This window comes from Pseudorca crassidens, chromosome 10 (genome assembly GCF_039906515.1).
Source record: "Pseudorca crassidens isolate mPseCra1 chromosome 10, mPseCra1.hap1, whole genome shotgun sequence".
Classification (NCBI taxonomy): domain Eukaryota; kingdom Metazoa; phylum Chordata; class Mammalia; order Artiodactyla; family Delphinidae; genus Pseudorca; species Pseudorca crassidens.
In genome coordinates this window covers 22912586-22934382 of record NC_090305.1, presented here as the reverse complement: position 1 = coordinate 22934382, position 21797 = coordinate 22912586, and the positions used below count along the sequence as shown (strand labels likewise).

Below are 21797 nucleotides of genomic sequence, written 5' to 3'. Positions count from 1 at the left end.
GAGGGGAGAGGCTGGCTTTTACTTCAGAGAGTCGAGGGCACCAGAGGTTGGGCCGCTTTGTTCCGCGTAGCTCTCCGCCTTCTCGGCCAACGGCAAATCTAACCGACCTGAGCTGGAGTGGGGACGCTGGGAGTAGAAATGCCCTGAGAGCTTCCTGGCGGAGGTGCAGAAAAGACATGGTGGTGAGGCGCTTGAGTTTGGAGACGCACGAAACTGGGTTCTTTGAGCTCAGTTGCTCCCCGTGAAATCGGAATAATGCACTTTCCAGAGCATTTTCTCGAATTAGGAGTTAATTCGATCCAGTGCGCTTTCCTCGGCACGTAAGTACTCAATAAATCTTAATTGTCACGTCCTCCATGCTTCCACCCACCTCCCCACCTCCCGTTTAATTAGAAGATCCTAATAAATGCAGATTTAAAAAGAAACCAATTGTTTGGTCTGATTTGATTTATGAAACTACTGCGGGGTAAGGGAAGGGAACGTCTTCAGCAAAGCCAGAGCTACACGTTTCCCCACATTCCTATAAGGCAAGTTTTGTTATTCCCACTTTGCAGACTAGAAGACGAAAGCTCAATGAGATTAAGAAATTTGCCCACAGCCAGACATCTAGAAAGTGCCCGAACTGGGAGTTGAAGTTCATTTGCCAGTGACCAGGAATCAAAATGGTAAGAACTAAGACTTTGTTATAATTTGTAGCCCACCCATGCTTGTTTTGTTGGTCCGTTTCTTTAGCAATGTTTAAAATCCTCAAAGAATGAATGACACAAAACTGACAAAGTTTCCTTACGACAAACGTTGGGTAAGGTTAGAAGACAAATTGCAATCTGGGAAGAAATATTTCATAAAATAGACAAAATACAAAGAGCTCTTATAAAGCAATAAGAAAAAGAACACAGTAGAAATATTAAGAAATAACAGGCAATAAACAGAAGAAATACAAGTGCCTTGTAACCAAATGAAGAAACTCTCAACTTCATTCTTAATTAAGGAAAAGTAAATTAAAGAAATAATAAAAAGTCCAATTAGAAAAAAAAAAAAGGATTGACAACCTCATTGTTGGCTTGAGTATACATGAGCACTTAACCATACTCATATTTTTTTTTCATACTCATTTTTGTGGAGGGTTGACATAGGCACACCTTTCTAAGGGTAATTTGGCGGTATGTACCAGTGATTTTAATGTAATTACCCTTTGACCTAGCAACTCCCCCATTAGGAAAGTAGCATTCTGAAATTCTGCCACATGGGTACAAAGGTATACATGCAAAGATGTTTATTGAAGTGTGTTTGTTGTTGTAGCATGAAAACAATGGAAACAGTCCAAATGTCCATCATTGGGAGCTGGTTAGATAAAATGTGGGTAGAGTGCAATGTAGAATACTGGGCAGCGCTTGCAGAGGAGGTCACTGTCTGCACACTGGCCTGAGCTATGTGCCACCTATCATGACGGGGACAAGAGCAGATTACAAAATGGCATGCCTAATCCAGTGCCATCTCTGTAAAAGAGGCTTTTACGTGTGTGTTAAACTCAAATAGGCCATATGCTTCATTTTGACTAGAGCAAGCAAGGGGGAGCTGGGCAGACTGGTTGCAGTTCCCTACAGTGTAGGGAAAACTAGGGCTACACTTCCAGAACAGGAGCTGCTAGTCACCTGTGGCTATTTAAATTTAAATTAACTGAAGTAAAGTTTTCAGTTTAGTTCCTTGGTCACATTAGCCCCATTTCAAATACTCAACAGCTACATGTGGCTAGTGGCTACCTATTGGACAGTGCAGATATAGACCATTTCCATGATCACAGAGTTCTCTTGGAGAGCCCTGCCCTAAGGGATGCAAGGTGTCTGATGTCAGGCTGAGCGCAGGCTGAGTTCCTGGAACTGGCCTTCAGAAAGAAAATCAGCCTGGGCTCCTAGGAGCTGAGATTGTGGAACGAGCTCCCTGACATAGGGCTATCCACCCTGTGCTTGAAAACGTCCTATGTTGGGTAATGGAGAGCTCATGCCCTCCTCCCCTCGGGTAGCATCCTGGAGAGAAAGAACAGAGCCAGGAGCTGACGGGCCTGTTTTCCACCAGCTTCTCCATTTCCCGGCTGTGCTGCCTTGGGCATGTTGCTAACCTAACAAGAGAGGTTTTCTTCTCTGTGAAATGGCAATAAGTTTAACTACTTCCTGTGTTGTATTAAATAAGATACAATATGTAATAAGTATGGTACCTGGCACAGAGAGGGTGCTCAGTAAATAGCATCATTTTATAAAAAACCAGTCAGGGCTTCCCTGGTGGCGCAATGGTTGAGAGTCCGCCTGCCGATGCAGGGGACACGGATTCGTGCCCCGGTCCGGGAAGATCCCACATGCCGCGGAGCGGCTAGGCCCGTGAGCCATGGCCGCTGAGCCTGCGCGTGCGGAGCCTGTGCTCCGCGGCGGGAGAGGCCACAACAGTGAGAGGCCCGCGTACCGCAAAAAAAAAAAAAAACCAGCCAAACAAAAAACATGTAAATTTGCACCTGTAGTATGTCCTACAAATAAGAGAGTCGTGCTCAGAGAGCATCAAGGGCATTTGACCTGATCGGGCAAGTCAGGGAAGATTGCTGAAGGACCAGCAGGAGTTAACAAGGCAAAAACAGCAGGGAATTATGTCCCAGGTGGAGGAACAGCAAGCTATAAATGCCATGTGGCAGGAAGGACTGAAAGAAGGCCAGTGGTGCACAAAGCGGGAGGAGGGGCAAACTTGACCAAGAACATTTTGTTCATTTTAAGGTCAATGGGAAGCCATTAAAGGGTTTAGAATAAAGGAGTGGGGTCAGATTTGTGTGTTTAAAGATCACACTGGCTGTAGGGCTGTAAACAAACCAGAGAGGAACAGAAACAGATCCTGGGAGACTACTGCAGTGGTCCAAGCAAGATGGAGGTGGCGTGTGCTCCGATGGGGATGGAGACAGAAATGATGAATTTAAGGGAAATATGGAATCAAAGGCAACAGAGCTTCTTGATAGACTGGACTTCGGAGGTGAGCGTAAGGGAGAAGGGGTGTCAACGATGATGCCCAGGTTTCTGGCTTGCGCAGCTGAGCTGCCATTCAGTGAGTCAGAGAACCATGGAGGAGTAGCAGGTTTGAACATGCTGAGACTGAAATTCAAATGAACCCTAGGTGGTTGTGCAGGTCTAGAGCTTAAGAGTTCTAAGCTCAGAAATTTGGGAGTTCTCGGCTCACTGCCATGGCTTCTTTTGCTCACCATTGTGGGTTCTGGCCTCTAAACTATTGTCAGTGCTTGTCTTAAATTGTGGGTCACAGTGGTCTGACCTGTGTAGGTTCCAGCAGGACTCAGACCTGTGACCTGGAACCCCAAGGGCCTATCAATACAACTGAAGATTAAATTATCTTTATTGCCATCCTCATTACCCAGTTGGCTCATTTTGTAAATGTCATCAACTGAGACCCCAGGGTCTTTATTTCACATGAACTGCCATCAGTATGGGTCTGCCTTTTCCCATACTTGCAACTGATTTTTTTTTTTTCATTACAACCAAATTTGAACTCTGTTAAATGTTTTCCTGGCAGCTGTGGCTCATCCTTCCAAGCCTCTGAGATAATTTAGGGTCTTGGCTTGGCTCTCAAACAATTCAAACCTATTGGTTATTTGAACACTTGATCAGTCTAATACAGGGATTCTCCTCCTGGGACTTCCAGACCCTGGGGTGCAGACAGCGGGAGAGGGTTTCCTAGAATTTGGGCAAGAAGAGAATTACATCTCTATTTTTATTAACTTCTAACTGAAATTTAGTATTTCCTCCAAGTATGAGTATGAGCAAAACCCCCAGTATATTAGCAGTACCTGTGACTTGTCACTAACAGACACCACAGCTACTCTCACATCCCACTACAGCTGTAGAAATCTCAGAATATCATTTATGCTCATTACTTTCTGAAAATATCAGTAATTATTACACCTGCTACTAGGTCTTATTATTAAATATATTTAAAAGAAGCACATGTTACTATATCATTTTTTTAAAATTTTGGTAAATGCTTTGATTTCCTGTTACACATGTGTAATCATAATTGTATATTATATATATATATGAAATATTTTTAAACGGGTTTTAAAACATAATTCTGAGGAGGAATCAGTAGACCTCTCCACACTGCCAAAGGGGTCCATGGGTCAGACAAGATTAGGACCGCTGGCCTAATCCACCTCCTTCCAGGTCTCCTGCAGAGCTCCATATTCATGTGGGACCTTAGGTCCCACAGGCGAGGGCCTGGCTTATGCAGAAACAGAACGCTATGCTGGGAAAAACACATGTTAGGAAATGGAATGGGAAGAAGAGGGAAAAAGAGGGGAAGGAAGAAAGGAAATGGGTTTGGGGGGGGCAGGAGGCAGATTTCACCAAAACCCCAAGAAACCCACTCATAGCTGTGGAAAACTCAACCTTTATTATTACCTGCCTAGTGCAGGGGATTAAAATAGCATTGAGCTAGATCCATATATTAGTGTAAAAATCTGTGTCTCTCCCCCCCAAAAAATGTACAAACCCCAAGTGATTATAGAAAAACCAATGTGGCAGCTACCATAGAGATGTCCAACCCCAGGGCCATGGGCCATTGCTCTCTTTCCCCCCTAACCCCAATACTTATTCCACAGAAACATACAGGCTTAGAGAAGTTCTACCTACAACAGGGCAGATGGGAAGTGGGTAGGCTGGCAGGGGTAGGGATCACCCCCAAGTCCAGTGTTTCATAGGATGGAGGAGGGAGGCCAAAGCTGAGGGCAATCCCAGGAGGAGGCACAAGGGAACCCCTTTCTCCCTTTCTTGTCCTCCTCACTCCCCAGATTCTCAGCCAGTGGGGTCCAGTGTGTGACGGAGAGAGAGAGAGGCTGGGGGCAACAGCCTTCTCTCCAGGCACCAGTGTTGTCCAGGGAGGCCCAGGTGCTCCAATGGGCCAGGTCCAGTGTCTGCCCTATATTTTCTCCCACCTCCCCCAAGAGATGGCTAGAGGAGGTCAGAGAGGATCCCATCCACAGGGCCAGCTGGGTGGGTGGCAGGGGCTTTTAAGAGGAGCAGGAAGGGGGCATGAGAGCGTATCTGGGGAAGGGAGGGCGTCAGCTCCCTGGCAGGCCCAGCCCACCTTCAGCCACACTGCCTCTCTCAGAGGTGAAGGGCGGTCAGGAGGGGGAATGGAGTGGGGTGCGCTTAGCTCCTCTTGTTTAGTGCCGCTGGCCTCCCCTGAATCCTCCCTGAGGGAGGGGCGGCTGGGTGTTGCGATTCACACTGTGTTGAGCGCATCTTCTGCCAGGAACCGATGCAGTTGGGAAAAGGGTGGTCGCTGCTCAGGCTCCCGGCTCCAGCACCGAAGCATCAGCTCATACAGGCCCAGTGGGCAGGCTGGGGGCCGGGACAGGTACACCTGCATTGTGGCAGCGTGGATGAAAGGCAGGCAAATGTTCTTTAGTCCCCAAGATGACAGGCTCTGGCCCTCCTGGGCCCCCAGACCCATCTTCCCTCCACTCTGCTCTGACCTGCCGGCCCTGGTCCCGGAAGAACTCCCCCGCGTTCTCGATGACTTGCTCATCGGTGAGCTGCCCAAACGGCTGGGCCCTGCAGAGCATCAGCACCTCCCACAGGGTCACCCCAAAGGCCCACACGTCACTGGCAGTCGTGAACTTCCCCTGGTGCGTGGATAAGGCAACAGAGGCAGAGAAAGGCATCAGTCAACAGAGACCCTCCTCCTCTCCCCACTGGGACCCCACATCCACTCAGCATCATCCTCACACCCACCTGACTCCCTCCCAACCCCCGGCGGTCCACCCTCCTTAGCTGGCCCTCTTTCCCACTAAGCCTGCTCCTCTCCTCTGGCTCTGCCTTCTTTCTTGTGCTCTAGTCCTCTCCTCACCTCTTCCCGATTCTACCCATCCTTCCCCCCATTTTCTGGTCCTGACTCTCCCAACTCAACGCCTTCTATCTCTAGCCTCCTTATCTCTCTTTCTCTCTGCTACCCTGACTCCATCTCTCACACTCACCCTTGGCTCCTGGACCCTTTCCAATCACACCATAACTCTCTGCTTTCTCCAGTCCCTTGAGCCAGAAGGAACCTTATAGAGCACTGGTCCAAACCCTCATTTCAGAGATGAGAACTGCAGTCCAGGGAAGGCAAGTGACTGAACAAGATCCCAGAGCTTAAGTGGCAGTCAGTGCTCCCCTAACCGCCCCTCCCTTCCCGCCTCTCTCAGGGCCTCTCACCATGAGGATGCACTCCCAGGCCATCCACCGGATGGGCAGCACCGCCCGGCCCTGCACACGGTAATAGTCCCCGGCGTAGAGGTTCCGGCTCATGCCAAAGTCGGCGATTTTGATGGTGAAATTCTCCCCAACCAGGCAGTTCCTTGTGGCCAGGTCCCGATGCACAAAGTTGAGTGTGGCCAGATAGCGCATGCCCGAGGCAATCTGGGCCGCCACATGCAGCAGCATCGGGTAGCTGAGTGTAGAAGCCGACACCCGCGGGTCATAGGGGCAGCCCTAGACTCGCCCCCACCTCACAGATTCCTGGGAGATGAAGGAGAGCCCTCTTCCCAGGACTGGGTTACCCTCCTCCTGGTGCACAGATGGAAAGTCCTGGTGGAGGCCAGCGGGTAGATGCCCAATCAACCTTTCTTTAGCTCATCCGACCCCAGGAAGCTACCGCTTTTGTTATGCTCCACAATCTGGACTCAGGGACAGTGAGGGCGAGAGAGCACAGGGAAGTTCCTGACAGGGTCCAAGTCCCTTCACCACCCTCATTGTCGTAATCTCCAGCCTTTCTTCCCCTCAAATTCTAGACGAACATGGCCACATGTGTCTCATGCCAGGCCCCCTCCCGGAACCTCTACCTGCCTGCCCACCCCACGTTCCCCCTTTCCCTCTAAGCTGGAGTGAGGGGAATGGAGGAGACCCCCTTGTGTACCTGATGGTGGGCCCCTGGGCCGCCTCCCCATCTCTGTCCTCCTCCACCGCCTTGTCCTCTAGCTGGTGGGCACTGAGGAACTGGTTGAGGTCGCCATTCTCCATGTAATCAGTTATCATGCAGAGGGGGTCGTCCTGCACACACACGCCCAGGAGCCGGATGATGTTTGGGTCCTTTAGCCTCGACATGATCTTCACCTCCTTCAGGAAATCATTCCTGGAGAAGCAGGGAGAAGGTGGTGGGATGCCGAGGGGCTGACCTGCAGCTTCCCTCCAGCTCCCACAAACCAGTGCCCCACTCCCTGACCTCTACTCACTAGTCCCCAGACACTCCCCCACTGTTGGTCTCCACCATGTTTCTCTCTAGATCGCTCCCCTCTCTTCATGGCCTCCCCCCCTCCCTTCTTCCAGATGCCATCCCTGGTCCTCACCTGGCATTCTTGGTGGCATCTGGCCGTAGGATCTTGACAGCTACAAGTAAAGGGTGTTCCTTGCGCACACTAAGGGGGAAATCAAGACTGACCAGATCTTGAGGGTTCTCTACCTCACACAGGTGCACCTGGAGAAAGAAGGTGATTTGGTAGGGGGTCACAAGGTTCACCAAGGAGACACGGTCAATTGGGACAACACAGATGATGGTTTCCCAGCCAAAGGGGATATCTGGGCATGGCATGAAGAGAGGCAGAGAGAGGCAGACACTGCTGATGGCTGGGCAGGAATCCTTCTTACCTCCCCAAACTGGCCCTCGCCAAGCTTCTCCTTGAAGCGGAGCCTCGACCGAGGGAAATCCACTCTGGGGGGCCCATCCCCAGCTGCCCCTGGGGGCAGCGCGGGCACAGCATAGGTGTTGCCTCCAGTGACACCCTGCAGGGTGACAATGTCAGCCTCGGCGTAATGGGGGACGCTGTTCTGGGGAGGTGGGGGCAGAAGCGGGGCACCCGGCTTCTCCGGCTCCATGTAGTCCCCACTGCAGGCTACAGGATGAGGGAAAAGAAGACAGGACGAGGCATCAGGAACAGCCCCCGAGAGCCACGGTTCTCCACACCCCTGTCTCCCAGAGGCGCCCCGTCTCCCAGGTGGGTGAGAGACTGGGTCTACCCTCCTCTCCTTGGCATTCCACCCGCCAGCCTCAAAACAGAGAAGGCGCCGGCGTGGGTGAGAGCCAGCTGCTACAGAGCTTTCGAGGCAGTGGAGATGGCTGAGCAAAGAATGTCATAAAGTCTTGACCTCTAGGGATCCCAGCACAGTCCAAGACCATGAAAGAAGTCTTGGCTGCAAGTGGAATTCCTCTACCCACCATTGGAAGAAGGATGGTCCCAGCCATCCGGTCACCCTCCAATTTCCAAACCCATGACCCACTCACCGCCAGCCACTGCCATTCACGTAGCCGTTCTACCGGTTGCTTTCATCCTTTCATCCTCCCTGCCATGGTTACCCAAGCCCTCCCTGACCCAACATACCAAGCTCAAAGACAAGCAGAGACAGGGGCACACAGAGGGAGAGGAAAACAATTCCTCACAGCCCGCGCAACATGGAGTCTACAGACAGAGGAGAGGAAGCAGAGCTGTCCCCCCTTGGCCCTGGGGAAGGGGTGACGAGAAGAAGGTAACACAGAAGGGAAGAGCAGACAGGAAGGGCGGGGGCGTGAGCAGAGAGAGGACATGTTGGGGGAGAGGGCAAGCACTGGGGGAGAGGCCCTCCTTGCAGCTCTAGAGAGAGGGGAGAGTGAAGGAAGGGTTGTAAGAGAGCCTGGAGCCACCATAGCAACCTCCTCTCCGGCTCTGGAGAGCTCAAGAGATGGGGTGGAACAGGAGGAGGGGAACAGAGCTGAGAACCAGCGAGCTTTCTACTCCTCAGCTCAAGGGGGAGGCCTTAAAAAGGAGCCAGCAGCAGCAGAGGAGAGCTAAGGGCACAAGAGCTTCCTCCTTGGGAGCTCAGGAGAGCAGAAGAGGCCACAGTGGGGAGAGGAGGGAGTGCAAGGTGTGAGGACTTTTCCCTGCCCCATAGAGGTACGGGGAGCCTGGCGGAGACTAGGGGCAGAGGGGCTTACCCTGGGTGTTGGTGGGTTTGGCCCAGGCGGGTGTGGGGGGGCCCGGGCCTCGAGGGGGGCGGGCGTAAGTGGCCAGAAGGAGACGGTAGGCTGGATTGGAGAGCAGCAACGCTGTCGGGAGAAGGAGGGGGGGAAACACGGGGAAGGGATGAGACTCAAGGCTAGACAGACAGGGAGACACAGAATAGGGCAAGACTAGGGCTGATGAGAACGAACGTACTAAGAGACAGAAATGGAATAAAACAAGCATCTGGAGAGTGCTGGATAACTGGATGGATAGGTGATAGATGGACGAACAGATGATGGATGGATGATGAATGATTGGATGGATGGATAGTGAATGCATGGATAGATGATGGATGGACAAACAGATGATGGATGGACGATGGATGGATGAATGGACGTATGAATTTATATGGATGGATGAACAAACAGATGGATGAATGATGAATGGATACATAAATATAGGTAGATGGATGGAATGAACATGGTGAGTCTAGGAGAGAGGGGAGGAGCCAGAAAGACACAATGAGAGGGCACAACAGAGATGAGAGAGGGAAGTGTGTGGGACACAGAAACAAGATGAGAGCACTGGGGACTGTGCGTAATGCATGGAAAATTCCTGAGGGAGATTATATGGTAAGGACATGGAGTAATGTAGAAGGCTGTGACCAGGGACACAGAAATAAGAAAATGAGTTGAAACTGGGGAAGACAGTAAAAGAAAGGAATGGTAAAGGAGAGGAAAAAGGATACACTGAGAAGACAGGCAGAGGACGGAGGTGGGACTGGAACAAGGAAGGTCTTACCAGAGCCGTTGGGGACACTGGGAGCAGAGTGGGGCGGATTCCCACGAGGCCGGGGCTCCTGGTAAGGGGGTGGTTCTCGAGGGCCTGGGCGGTTGTTGATGAGGATGGTGTCCCCAGGGACAGAGAGGTGAACCGTCAGCTCCTCTTCTAACACCCGACGCTCGGCCTTGTCATGGGGAACGGGAAATATTAAGTGCAGCTACCGCTCGGCGCACACTTCCCAGCTCTTGGTTAAATCCTACACCCGTGTTCCCTCCTTCAGTCCTCACAAAGTCCTGTAGTCGTATGTACTACTAACTCATCTTTCAGGTAAAGAAAGACTCAAGGGCATTTAAGTGGGTTCCCTGATGTCCCACAATGGGATTCCAACCCAAATCCTACCAGTTCATAACTATTAACTGTAACGTGTATCCCCACCACTGGACTCTGGCCTGGAAGACATGGGCTTAGGGTGTGCCGCACTTCTTCCAGTCGCTCCTCTAGCTCCACTCGCCACCTTCTCCCGCTGGGCTTCTGCCCCAATAGGTCGATCAATGTGGACTGCGTCAACGGGCTGGGTCTGGCTTGGCCAGATAGGAGCCCCAGCAGGAGTTTGGAGGGCAGACAGGAAGTGAGGTCAGGGTGTTTATTCTCCCAGCCCCTCCCCAAGGGATGGACCCAGGTGAGCTGCATCCTGGAACCAAAGTCCATTGCCCCTCTCAGGCGCCCTCTCCACACACTCCTCCTAGATTCCTCCCGCCTTCCAGTAACTGCCTCCTTCTCTCACCCCACAGACCCAGGGATGGTACCCGCTCTGCAGTGACCAGGCCTGGGGAACTGCACTGCTTCTCGTGATGTACGTACACCCTGCCCACATCTTTCTACGTGGTCTCCTTACTAAGCCTCCCTCAAATTATTCTCATCCGACTGTGCTCTATGGTCCCTGCTGGATCCTAACTAAGGCAGGAGTCCCAACACACGCTGGCCTCACTCTCCACGCCCACATCCTGCCCATCCCTCCCCAGGCTGCCCCACCCCCAGTAGCCCAAGGGTCCCCACGCCACTCTGCCCACCTTGCTGAGGAGCTTGCGCCAGTGCAGGCGCCACAGCATGAGGGCGATGATGAGCAGCAGCAGGAGGATGATGGCCACCAGGCAGCCAATGAGGATGGCGGTCGGGCTCCCCTCGGCCTTGGCCACAGGCTGCTGGCCCCTGGGCTCCAGCTCTGGTGGAGGCAGAAGGGTCAGGACCACGGGTGGCTTCCCACCCAGGCTGAGGGGGCCCAGGGAGGACTGGTGACACAGGACCCACATACCCTGGCGGGGGCCCCAGGTCAGCTCACCCAAGCTGCTGAAGTTGGTGGGAGGTGGGCCGGGTGGCCACCAGGGGGCTGGTGCGAAGGTGCCCCCCAAAGCCAGGGAGGAGTCATTCACAACATCTGGGGAGAAGGAAGAAAAAAGGGGAGGTCAGATAGGGAGGAGGCGACGAAAGGGAGGCACGCCTGCATGAGACCGAGGGAATTCTATTATTGGGTGGGGAGTAAAAGCAGGGCTGATACTCAGTATATGTACCAACCAACCAGGATAGGCGGTGGGACAGGATCCTGGAGGGTCCTGGACGGTTGTGGCGGTGCTGGATGTTAATCTTTTAGTTGCTGGGTTGTGGGGAGAAGCGGGACTCCTGAGGAGAGCCCGGGGTGCGGGGGGATCCTGGCTGTCAGGAGGCTTAGAGAAGAGGCTATTTCTCAACCAGCACAGAATATTTCAATATTTTAACAACCACAGTCATACTGCTCAACATCAGTCGTGAGTGAGGGGCTCATAAACGAAAGACTGAGACAGGCAGGGGGAAAGGGGGAGGGAAGTGTTCAAATTATTTAGGGCAGCCTTACTTGTAAAGTCTCACTGGTGCCGGGAGTGGTTATTCGAGGGCACTATGGGTTAGTAATCCCAGAGGCTGGGAACTGGGCAGAGACCAGGGGCTTACCAGAGATGAAGGAGATTTCGCTGAAGAGTAACCACGGCCCAGCAAAGAGGAAGCGACACTGCAGAAAGCGGCCCACTCGGCTGCCCAGGGGCACTGACACAGTCCGGGCTCTGGGGTCCCCCAGGCTGCCCCCCAGGGCATGGCGCACGGGCTCCCCCTCCCAGGCCATGGCAGGGCCCCTCTTGAAGCGACACTCCACCCCGCCAGGCAGGCGGGCTCCCAGCGTGTGCATGTTGTTACAGTGGACCTGGGGGAAGGAAGGAAGGACACAAGGTCAAGTCCAGGAGAGCCCGAGCGAGCACCCCAGGGCACTCACCCTGGTCCCAGAGCCCTCCCTGGGAGTTGGCCGCACTTAACCTGCATGGCATTGAAGGTCCTCAGCCGGTCAAACTCAAACTCCATCTCCACGTAGCCGCTGGGGAAGCTGTGATTGCTCCATCCCACATAGTCATAGCCTGGCCAGACCCGCAGCTCCTGGCTCTTCCTAAAGTCATCCAGCCCCACCACGCCATCTGCCAGCTGGCCCAGACCTCCGTACTGCAGCCTGGAGAGGAGGGGAGCCGAGGAAGAAGAGGGTGGAAGAGAAGAAAGTGTCACCTATCTGGGTGCTCTACAACCCCCATCCTCCAGTGGCCTGGCCAGCGTAGCCCAGCAACCCCCACCCCGCCCCAACCTCACACAGCTCTCTCTTACCCCCACCCAGGACTCTCTAGGGCACCTTGAAGTCACATGCTATACAAAGGCACCGCCCCTAAGGGACACCGCTCAACCTACGATGTATTTATTGTGACAATTTGCAACAGATTTAAGTGTCTTAGCAGAGGCAGGCCTTTCTCTAATTCGCACAAAGGGTCACATTAGCTAGTGGTCACCGTGCTATCCCTCAATCCTGGTCCTGTCCCTTGAGCCCCACCTAAGCCATCGCTCTCTGCAGTTCTTCCCTCTCGCTGCCCAGACAACCCCCTCCCCCACCCACTCCATCCACTCTCCCACCCCAGGCTCCATGTCCTGCGGGGCCCGCTTCTTTCACCCGCCAACGGTGTGTGTGGTGTGTCCATCGTAGGTGGAGTCGTTGAGGTGCACAGCCTCAGATAAGTACATCGTCTGCCCCACAGGGGCCATGTAAGACAGGAGTCCATCTGGGGCAGGGGGAGGAGGGGCGTTAGGGGCACGGAGCCTCCATCCCCCACCCCTGCATCAGGCCTGGGCAGGTTTCAGGTCCCTCTCTCGTAACCCCTCCACAGGCCGCTGGCATGGAGGAGGCAATGCTGGCCAGTCCCCTCCTCACTCAGAGTGACAGATTCCCAACAGGACAGAGGATCCTGGATGCCCCTCTCCCCCATTCCCACTCCCCAGTCCCCAGGACAGGAATGAATCCTCAGGGGTCTGAATGACTCACCCTTCCAGAGGCAGCCATAGAGCTCCACCCGTAGACAGACGCTCATGACTCGGTCCGCCCGGGGATAGAAGCGAACCAGTCGGGCCACCATGGGGGGCCCAAGGTCCTTCAGCACCACTCCCCCAGGATCCTCATTACCTAAGATCACCTGTGGGCCAGGATGCAGGGGTGGATGGGGGAGGAAGGCTCCAGATCGGATGTAATTTCCCAGCCACCAGCTGCTCCCTGGCCCAGCCCACAATGGCCACAAAGAGACCCATGAAGGGTGGCACTGAGCACCCGAGGCATGGAGTACAGCCAGGCATTTGTAAGACAAGGGGCTGCAGCAGAGCCCTGACACCTCTCTGGGCCTGATGGTCTGTCCTGACCTCTAAGTCTCGCATCCTGTTGTGCCCAGATTCTCTCCAGTCCCTCACGGCTCTGCACCCCTGCTCTGGCTTCCCCTCTTCCTTCACCCATTCCCTCTGTTCACTCAGCAGATGCTGGCTGAGCACCCACTCTGCACCAGCCAGGCACATTCCTGGGGGTGAGCATCAGTCCCTCTCCTGTAGGACAGTCCAGTAGGAGAAACAGCTGTGACAAACAAGAGGCAGCTGGGGGTGGGGAGTCAGAAAAGGCTCTATGAGGAGGTGATACCTTCGGGGAGAACTGAATGGAGGGAGGAGAGCCTGTGGACAGCTCGGGGAGGAGCTTTCCAGGCACAGAGAACAGCAGGTGCAGGTGTCCTGAGGCTGTGGGGTGAGCCCTAGCATGTACCAGGAACAGCAAGAAAACCAGCATGGCCCGGGTGGAGCGAGAATGGGGAGAGGGGTAAGGGATGTGGACAGGAGCCGGCACAGGCTAAGCTTCTGCACCCACAAAGGACCTCAGCTTTTGTTCTGGCAGCAGGAAAGCCAGCAGAGGGCTGTGAGCCAGGTGTGAGGCATCTGCTTTGCATTTTCTCAGGTACCCTAGATGTAGCCTCCAGGTGGAGATTTGACTTCAGGAGAGAAAGAAGCAAGGAGAACAGTTTGGAGACTACTGCATTCATCTAGCTGGGGATGGTGGGGGCCTGGCCTAGGGGTAGAGGTGGAGGTGGTAAGAAGTGGGCAGATTCAGGAAATATCATGGAGGTGGAACAGACTGGCCTTGCTGATGCTTTGGAAGTAGGAGGTGGGAGAAAAAGAGGAATCAGGGATATCATCTTAGCTTATGGTGGTACCATTTCCTGAGCTGGAGAATGCTGGGGGAGGAGCAGGTCTGGGATGAGAATGGGGCTCAAGTTCAGCTTGAGAACTTTATGGTAAGTTTGAGTTGACCATAATACATCTAGGTGGAAAGTGGTCAGGTTTGCAACACTAGATGGAGCTCAGGGGAGATGTCTGGGCTAGAGAGGGCGTACACTGCAGAGTCATCAGTGGATAGGTGGTACAGCGGGGGGACAGAGGAGAGCCAGCCTTCCCTGGGCACTGTCGCTGCCAGCCTCACCTCCTGGCCCCAGCGGTCCCTCCAATCCATCCAGCGGTGGCCGTCCCGGGAGTAGCGCAGCCGGTAGCTGGGGGAGAACTCCTTGCCCAGGCCCCCTGCGTGCCGCCCCTGGGTGCCCACCAGCGCCACCAGGTGCAGCCGCCGCAGGTCCACCTGCAGGTACTCCTCCTCCTTGGGAAACACCGGCACCGCAGGGCACCATGCCCCATCTCCATCGCTGCTTTCCAGCCTGGGAGGGCGCAGGAAGTCACAGGGAACATCTGGCCGTAGGTCTGCCTCTGTCTCCAGTATTTAACACCCCCGCCCAGTACTATGGGGGGCTTCATTGGCATCGACCCTCTCAGAAGCCTCTTGGCTTGGGCAGAGTGTCGGAAGGGCAAGTAGAGTCCCCAGGGGTTCCCTCCGGGACAGCCCAGGTGTGCCAGCTACCTGCTGTGGCGAGCCGCAGTGGAGTCTGACCAGGAGCTGGAAGCAGAGATGTCACCATCCGGGATGGTCCGGTCCTGCATGCCCAGGGCATAGCGGCACTTGGCTGGGTGAACACAGGCATACGGAGGGTCAAAGCTCCCAACTCGGTCTCCCAAGCCCCATCCCTCAGGGACCCAAGAGCCAGTCTCCTCACCAGGGTCAAAATGTCCCTTCATGTCAGCATCTCCTGTTGCCACCAAGAGCAGCAGCAGCAGCAGTAGAAATGAGAGGGCCCCTGGCCCCATTGCTCTTGATCCCTTGGGCCTACGGGGGTGGGGGCAACATCTCTGCAGGGGACATAATGAGGGGGGAGGTTAGTTAAAGGGCAGTCAAGGAGACTGGCTCACAGCCAATAATGAAGAGACAGGATGGGCTGCTTTGGGGATAATAGCAGTGAAATGACAACAACAGTCACCGTTTAACAGCATCAGCTATATTTTTAGAATGCTTCCCATGTGCCAGACACCGAGCTAAATTCTGGTCCCCTCCCCACCTAGGAGACCAGAATTCTAAGCGAAGCGGGGGACCCCAGCAACCTTCCAATCTCAGTGTCCTCTGTAGCCCTGCTGGCCCCCGACCCAGCAGCCTCAGCCACACCTGGGAGCTTGGGAGAAATGCAGAATCTCAGGTCCCAACCTAGACCTGCTGAATCAGTCTGCATTTTAACACAATCACCAGGTGACCTGTGCCTATGAAAGCGTGAGAATCCCTGCTTTTTTTCTCCCTCACTGGGCCCCTGGCAGCTTGCCCCCTGAAAACCATTCCAACTACAACTCCCTATGAACGCAGGTATCTACCCTCCCCAGCCTTAACCCCAGCCCCAGCCCCAGCCCCAGGAAAATCGATCCTGACCTGTCTTCTTCCCAGCAGAGGTCTGCTCTGAGTTCTCCAGGCCCTGGAATCCTTTGGGATCCCTAGTGCCACCCCTCAAACCCTGATCCTCTCTGCCATCAGGTCCAAAGTATTCCATCCCCTCTCCCTGCTCTGCCTTCCCTTCCTAAGACCTCGACATCCTACCCCCCCAGTTCCCAGTTTCTGAAGGGGGCTGCTTCAGAAGGAAGAGCCCAGGGCTGAGGAAAAGGCTGAGTTGCCTTGGAGATGAGGGCGGATCTAAAGACGGGGAAGCCAGGTCACCCCAGGAGGTAGGAGGAGTGGGGGGATACTCCCCCATCCCTTTGTCCTCCTCCAGCTGCTCCCACAATGCTCTAGGGCAGGAATGTAAGAGGCAGCTGAGACCCCACAGCTCCAAAGCAGCAGCTGAGGGGGCTGACTGAGTTATGGGGGGACCCAGGTATCAAAGGAGAGCTGGAACCGGAAGCATCACGCCTGGTCCCTTGGGGGTCTGGGAGCTGGCACAGGGGAGCAAGCTGCCGGAGCCCCAGGCAGCCGGCCTGGAATTCCTGGGTGCTGCTCTCCACCCCCACCTCTCTCGGGAACAGCAGGGCCCTTGTTCCCCTGGGTAACCTTCATGCCTATCCCAGATGAGTCATCAGAGCCAGACGGAGCAAGCAAGAGGAGCCCGGGGCAGACATACAAAGACAGGCAGAAGATAGAAGGCAGGGGGAGACAGGGCGAGAAACACAAAGCAAGAGGTAAACAGAGCGGGCTTCGAAGCGCAGGGCACAGAGCCAAGCAGAGAAACACACAGAGAGACGTCTGGGGCAATCTGTTCGCTGACACCCTGTCACCCCATTTCTCTCCACTGGGTCACAAACACCAAGGACAGGCCCAGAAGACCTACCCCAACCCCACTACAATCAATCAGTCAATCAGGCCCCCCATGTGCCGCCCCAGGGTGCAGCAGGAGGCTGGAAGCCAGGGGCTGGAACACTCTGCCACAAGCCCTTCGCTCTCTTCTCCCAACCCCCAACCCTCACCCCAGACAACACTCACACAGCTCTGTACACATGTGCACGCACACACACACAACTGTCTTACAGACTTTCAGAGACAGACACATGTGACATCCTCATAAATCCATTACACACACAGACTCCCCAGCCAAGGCAAACACGGACGGACACTCAAGCACACATCACCTCCATCCACACCTCGGCATTCTTTCAAGTTCAATCCCATCACTTAGTTAATAGTCACCTTCAGACACCTGTGAACATGAAATGACAAACATGCTCCTACAGAGGACAGTGTGAGACACACACTCAGGTCCTCAGCCACAGGATCCCAAGAGAACTGAGGCCCACCCCTAATACTCAAGGTGACCAAGCCAGAGGGAAGTCAAGAGAGTGGGGAACAGAAGGAAACTTGGGTGGCTGGAGTGACCAAAAAAAAGTCATTTCTCTATTTTCCCATATGCTCAGCTTTCATCTCCACTGCACCACTCAATTCTGGACACACTATGTACCCTCAGCAACAGTGAGTCTGAGCACCAGACTCTGGCTGGGGGTAGAGGTGCTGGAAAGGAATGTCCAGCCAGCAGGGGACCTGTAGGGTGAAGGCTGGAGAGAAGGGAGTGGGGGAGGGTCACTGAGGATGGTGCTCCCTGGGCAATGACAGTAACTCCTGGCAGAACTAACTGACCATCCAACCGTGGATGAACGACTGTCACTGACAGGTTATGGTGTCAGGCCCTCTCTCTGCTGGGCTGAGGCCAGGCTGCCCAACTGGGAGCTGGCTGGATGGAGGCTTAACAGTTCGTAGATGCCCGCAGAGACTGGCCAAGTAGGAGGACAGGCCCACTTCTCCAGGAGGCCGGGAGATGATTCAGTAGGACCACATATGCGCACCTGTCTTCCTGGGGTTCAGTTCCTCCATACTGGGTAAAGGGGGTCCTTCCTCAAGGCTGGAACACACTTTCTCAGAGGTCAGGGGGTTCCCCACCCCCCATTTTCAGACAGTAAACCAGAGCACTGTGGAGGCGGGCAGGGACAGACTTAGCGGCGCTGGACAACTAAGTCCAGTCCGGGAACATCTTGCCTCCCGGCCAGGCCCTCATCCTTCGGCCACCGCGCGTCCCCGGAGCCCCAGGCCGCCGCCCCCGACCCTCCGTCCGCAGGGGTCCTCCCGCCGCTCTTCTGACCTCTCATCGCTCTTCACGGCAGACCCCGGCGTCCGACCCCGAAGCGGGGCCTCCTTGGTGGCGGCGGGGCGCGCGGAGGGGGAGGCGGAGGGAGCCAAGAGCCGGGAGCGGGAGGCGCCGGCGGGGCTCGGGTGTCGGGAGGCGGCTCCCGAGAGCAGCTGTCGGGGGCCTGTTCCGGGGAGAGGAGCCAGGGCTGGGGCGGCTCGGACCCAGGCGCCGCCTCCCCCTCCCTGCTCCCCCCTCCGCCCGCTCGCCGGGCGCTCGGGCCGCTGCCCTCCCTTCCCCCTCCCGGGCTGAACCGGCCCCGCCGCTCCCACGCCCGGCGCCGCCCTCCCGGCCCCGCGCTCCTCTCTGCCCCGCCACCCCGCATTCCCCCGCGCGCCCCGGCCTCCCCCAGGTAACCGTGCCTCAGTCCCCGCCGCGGGCTCGGCGCTGCGTGCCCATCCCCCTCCACCCGCCCACGGCCCACCCCCCCCCAGGATCCCCACAAAGAAGAACGGCCCAAGCAGGGGGCCAGCGGCTAACCGCTCAGGGCCTCCCCCACTCCCAGGCCCCACGAGGGGATGGCCCGCCTCCCTACTCCCCCTTTTCTGGGCTCAGTTCCTGGAGAGGGAGGTGAAGGGGAGCAGCCCCAGGGCACAGGGAAGGAGCACGTTCCCACAGGCCCGGCGCCCGGTCCGGCAGCAGGAGTTTGAATGGGGGAAGGGAGCAGGGCTCACCTGTCCAACCCGGCCTCCTAGACCTACTCTCTTCACACCGCCAACCTTGCTTCTCTCTGGCACCCTCTGAGCCTCTGGTTCTCTACACCCCAACCCAGCCGTAGGAACAGACCCCTCTCTCTACGTCCACCTCCAGTTCCTCCCCATAATTCCACAAGGCCCTCCCCAGTCCTCTCAAGGACCCTGGGGTCCAGACTCCGAGGTCCTGGTTCCCCTGGGCTCCCTGCTCAAAGCCCGGGAGTTCTCTTCAGGGCAGCCAGCTCTGCCCTAGTGGGGTCGGAGGTTCTGACCGCTGGCAAAGATAGGCCCGGACAAGGTGAGTGGTGGGGATGAGGAGGAGGAGAGGGGGGCAAAGAGAAAATCACGCACAGACAAAAAGTAACAGTACACGAGACCCAGAGAAGTTGGGTGCAGAGAGACTAGGTACAAACCCAATGTGAGAGAAAGAGAGCGGGAGAGCTGCTGGCTGAGGTGGGCAGGACAGAAGGGCTGTGGTGGGAACTGTGCCACCCCGCTCAGCGCTACCTGGGGCCCCACCACCTCTCTCCACACCCCACACCTACCAATCACCTGCAGGGTAAGGTCTCACGCCACTGCAGATCTCTGCCCCATTGCACCTCACAGTAGATAGATATAAACTCACCCTACGTGCAGTCCCAGACAACAGTCCCAAGAAAGAAACACGAAGTCCCAGACAAGTACACAAAAGCACTGCCAGGAAGAGGCTGGCCCTTAGGAGAGGCCAAGGCACATATGGGCACGTACTCCAACTCACGGGTCAACACACAAACCCTAGGGCGCCCCAACTGCTAAGGGACTCACTAACAGACAGCCTCATGGCCACCCTGAGAATTGCCTCTTCCCACCGTCCCCTCCCACCAAATCCCCAGGGTTCCCCCGGTGCACCTACCCCTCCGGAGAGGGCAGCTGAGGAAGCTGGGCCCGGAGAGGCTGGGTCGGGGGTGGAGCCAGGCCGGGGGTGGGGCGAAGGTTTCCCAAGTAACCTCACCTGGGCGGACTCTCAGCCCCTCCTTCCAGGGGCTGTGCTCCCGGGAAGCCCCGGGCAGGCGGCCCGGCTGAGCTGCAGCCAGACCCCTCAGGGAAGGAGGAACAGCCCCTCACACCCCAGTGGGACATTCCACAGCCCAGGCCCACGCTGACCCCGGCCAGGTGGCATGGCGGTGCCAGACAGAGGGGTCGACTGCGGAGAGTATAAGAAACCATAGACTCCTGAAACCCTTGCTCCCTCTTCTCCCCCAGGAGAAATTCCTAGTCGGTGATGCCCACCTCAACCCAGCCCAGAGCCGGAGGAGTGGGAGGGATGCAGGGCTGGGGCCCTGTGGAGTCAAGTGACAGCGGAAAGGGGGCTGGAGCCGGCTGGAATGCCAGGCTCTGAGCCGAGACTCTCAGGGGCCAGAGAGGGAAATCCCAGCCATTCAGGAGCCCCCAAAGTAGTACCAAAGACCTAGTGTATCCAGCCACCCATCCGTGGTCCCCAGAGCCCATCCCACATCTCCTGAATCACTCACAGCTCCAGAGGCCCCCATGTCCTCCTGAGCCCCCAAAGGACCCTCTACCCCTCCCCCATCCGTGTCTTCCAATTCAGGGCTTCCCTCCCCTTCAAGCCAATGGCCTTCTGCTGCCCAGGAAAGAGGAGGAGGAACAGCTGAAAAAATGTGAGGAGAGGCATGTAGAAGAGAGCAGCTTCTAGCCTGCAGACTACTGGGCCACTACAGGGAAGCCCAGCAGGACCAGTGAGAGAGAGGATGGGCCAGATGGGTCCCCCACACAAGCTGCTGTCCCCTTCCTGGGAGATGCAGCTGCCTCTGAGTCAGCAGCTGGGGAGAGTGAGAATCCACTGGGGGGTGGGGGGCAGAGTGAGGGGGTGGACAAGGCCCCGGGTGTGAGTTGGGCCTGATACCACCAAGTCCACATGGGAAACTGAGGCCCAGGAGCAGGAGGAGGAAGAGATGATACAGCACAGGGAGGAAGACGAGGCAGAGCTCAGCTGTGGGCAGCCTGGGGGATGGAAAGAGATGGGGCCATAGTGATGGAACTCAGAGAGGCAGGAGATAAACTGAGGCTGAGGCAGAGGGGTACTGGGGATCAGACAGAGGAAAGGGATGAGAGGGCACACGGCAAAAGGTGGGAAGTGTGGAGTTTGGGGAAAAGGGCTGGGTGAGCAAGTGAACTGGAGTGGAGACGATGGGGAAAGGGTGGGGGGACACTCAGAGAGGAGGGCAGGAAAGAGAAGGGCCTCAAGGGGATGCCAAACAAGGACAAAGGGGAGAAGAAGCGGTTGGAATGAAACCCAGAGATGGGAGAAGAGGAAGACGGAGGCACGGGGATTGAAACGAAGGGACTGGGGAGAAGAGAAGAGTTAGGGCTGAGAAGGGGAGGGACAGACCAGGGGAGACAGAGGCCCCAACTCCAGAGATTGAAGCAAACCTGCTTCTGAAGGCAGGACACAGAGGCCCCAGACCTCTTGGTTGGTTACTTGGATACATCCTAGTCCTCGGCCCATCTGCCACACCACGGCCCCCAACTCTATTCCCCATCCTTTCCCTCCTCCCCACCCCTCTGGCTCAGGTACACTCCCCTCCTCCCACCACACCTCCAGCCTGGACCGCCCGGTCCCTCCCCAAGAGGGGAGGGCCCAACTCCACTCCCCACTCCTGCCCTCCCTGTTCCCGCTCTCGCTTTCTCCCTCTCACCTCCAGCTCAGGGTTATCCTGGGACCCAGTCCCCCCAGTCTCAGGCCTTTAGGGTTCCGGCTCTGGGGCTGCCAAGGCCGCCTGGCTTTGTCCGCCCATCCGGAGCCCCGGGAGCAGCTGCCCTGGCCAGCTGCGGCGGGCTTCGACGTGACCATGGCAACCCAGCCCGCTCCCCTCGCCGAGCCTCCCGGCCCCCGCAGAGAGGGAGGGAGCAGCAAGGCCAGGGAGA

The 21797-nt window shown here is 56.1% G+C and overlaps 1 protein-coding gene and 1 long non-coding RNA gene across 9 annotated transcripts in view; one reads left to right on the top strand and one right to left on the bottom strand.

Moving 5' to 3' along the window:
• Window positions 1-43: 43 nt before the first annotated feature.
• LOC137231799 (uncharacterized) overlaps window positions 44-21797 on the top strand; it is a 93849-nt gene continuing 72095 nt past the window's right edge. Inside the window, exons 1-3 of the long non-coding RNA XR_010946732.1 lie at window positions 44-320; window positions 555-665; window positions 10570-10631. This is a non-coding gene — a long non-coding RNA (uncharacterized lncRNA). The remainder of the gene's footprint in view (window positions 321-554; window positions 666-10569; window positions 10632-21797) is intronic.
• Window positions 4416-21709, bottom strand: DDR1 (discoidin domain receptor tyrosine kinase 1). 8 transcript variants are annotated; one of them, XM_067752354.1, is made up of 18 exons: window positions 21569-21709; window positions 15250-15382; window positions 15057-15159; window positions 14628-14856; window positions 13161-13308; window positions 12792-12900; window positions 12119-12305; window positions 11762-12008; window positions 11118-11213; window positions 10849-11000; window positions 9797-9962; window positions 8989-9099; window positions 7668-7912; window positions 7370-7497; window positions 6940-7155; window positions 6240-6474; window positions 5519-5668; window positions 4416-5406 (listed from the first exon to the last, which is right to left on the bottom strand). In XM_067752354.1, exons 2-18 carry the CDS (start codon window positions 15338-15340, stop codon window positions 5266-5268), a joined length of 2754 nt encoding a protein of 917 aa, XP_067608455.1. In that variant the 5' UTR covers window positions 15341-15382; window positions 21569-21709; the 3' UTR covers window positions 4416-5265. The 8 variants fall into 8 exon arrangements, with proteins under 8 accessions (XP_067608455.1, XP_067608458.1, XP_067608454.1 ...); XM_067752357.1 differs by lacking the exon at window positions 21569-21709 and adding an exon at window positions 19765-19789; XM_067752353.1 differs by lacking the exon at window positions 21569-21709 and adding an exon at window positions 19498-19656.

Coding starts and splice junctions, on each gene's coding strand:
- DDR1 (XM_067752354.1), bottom strand. CDS start 15,340: ATGGGGCCAGGGGCCCTCTCATTTCTACTGCTGCTGCTGCTGCTCTTG. Junction 12,306..12,791: donor ACCACACACACCGTTGGCGG/GTGAAAGAAGCG, acceptor CCTCCTCTCCAG/GCTGCAGTACGGAGGTCTGG. Junction 11,214..11,761: donor CGAAATCTCCTTCATCTCTG/GTAAGCCCCTGG, acceptor CCTTCTCCCCAG/ATGTTGTGAATGACTCCTCC.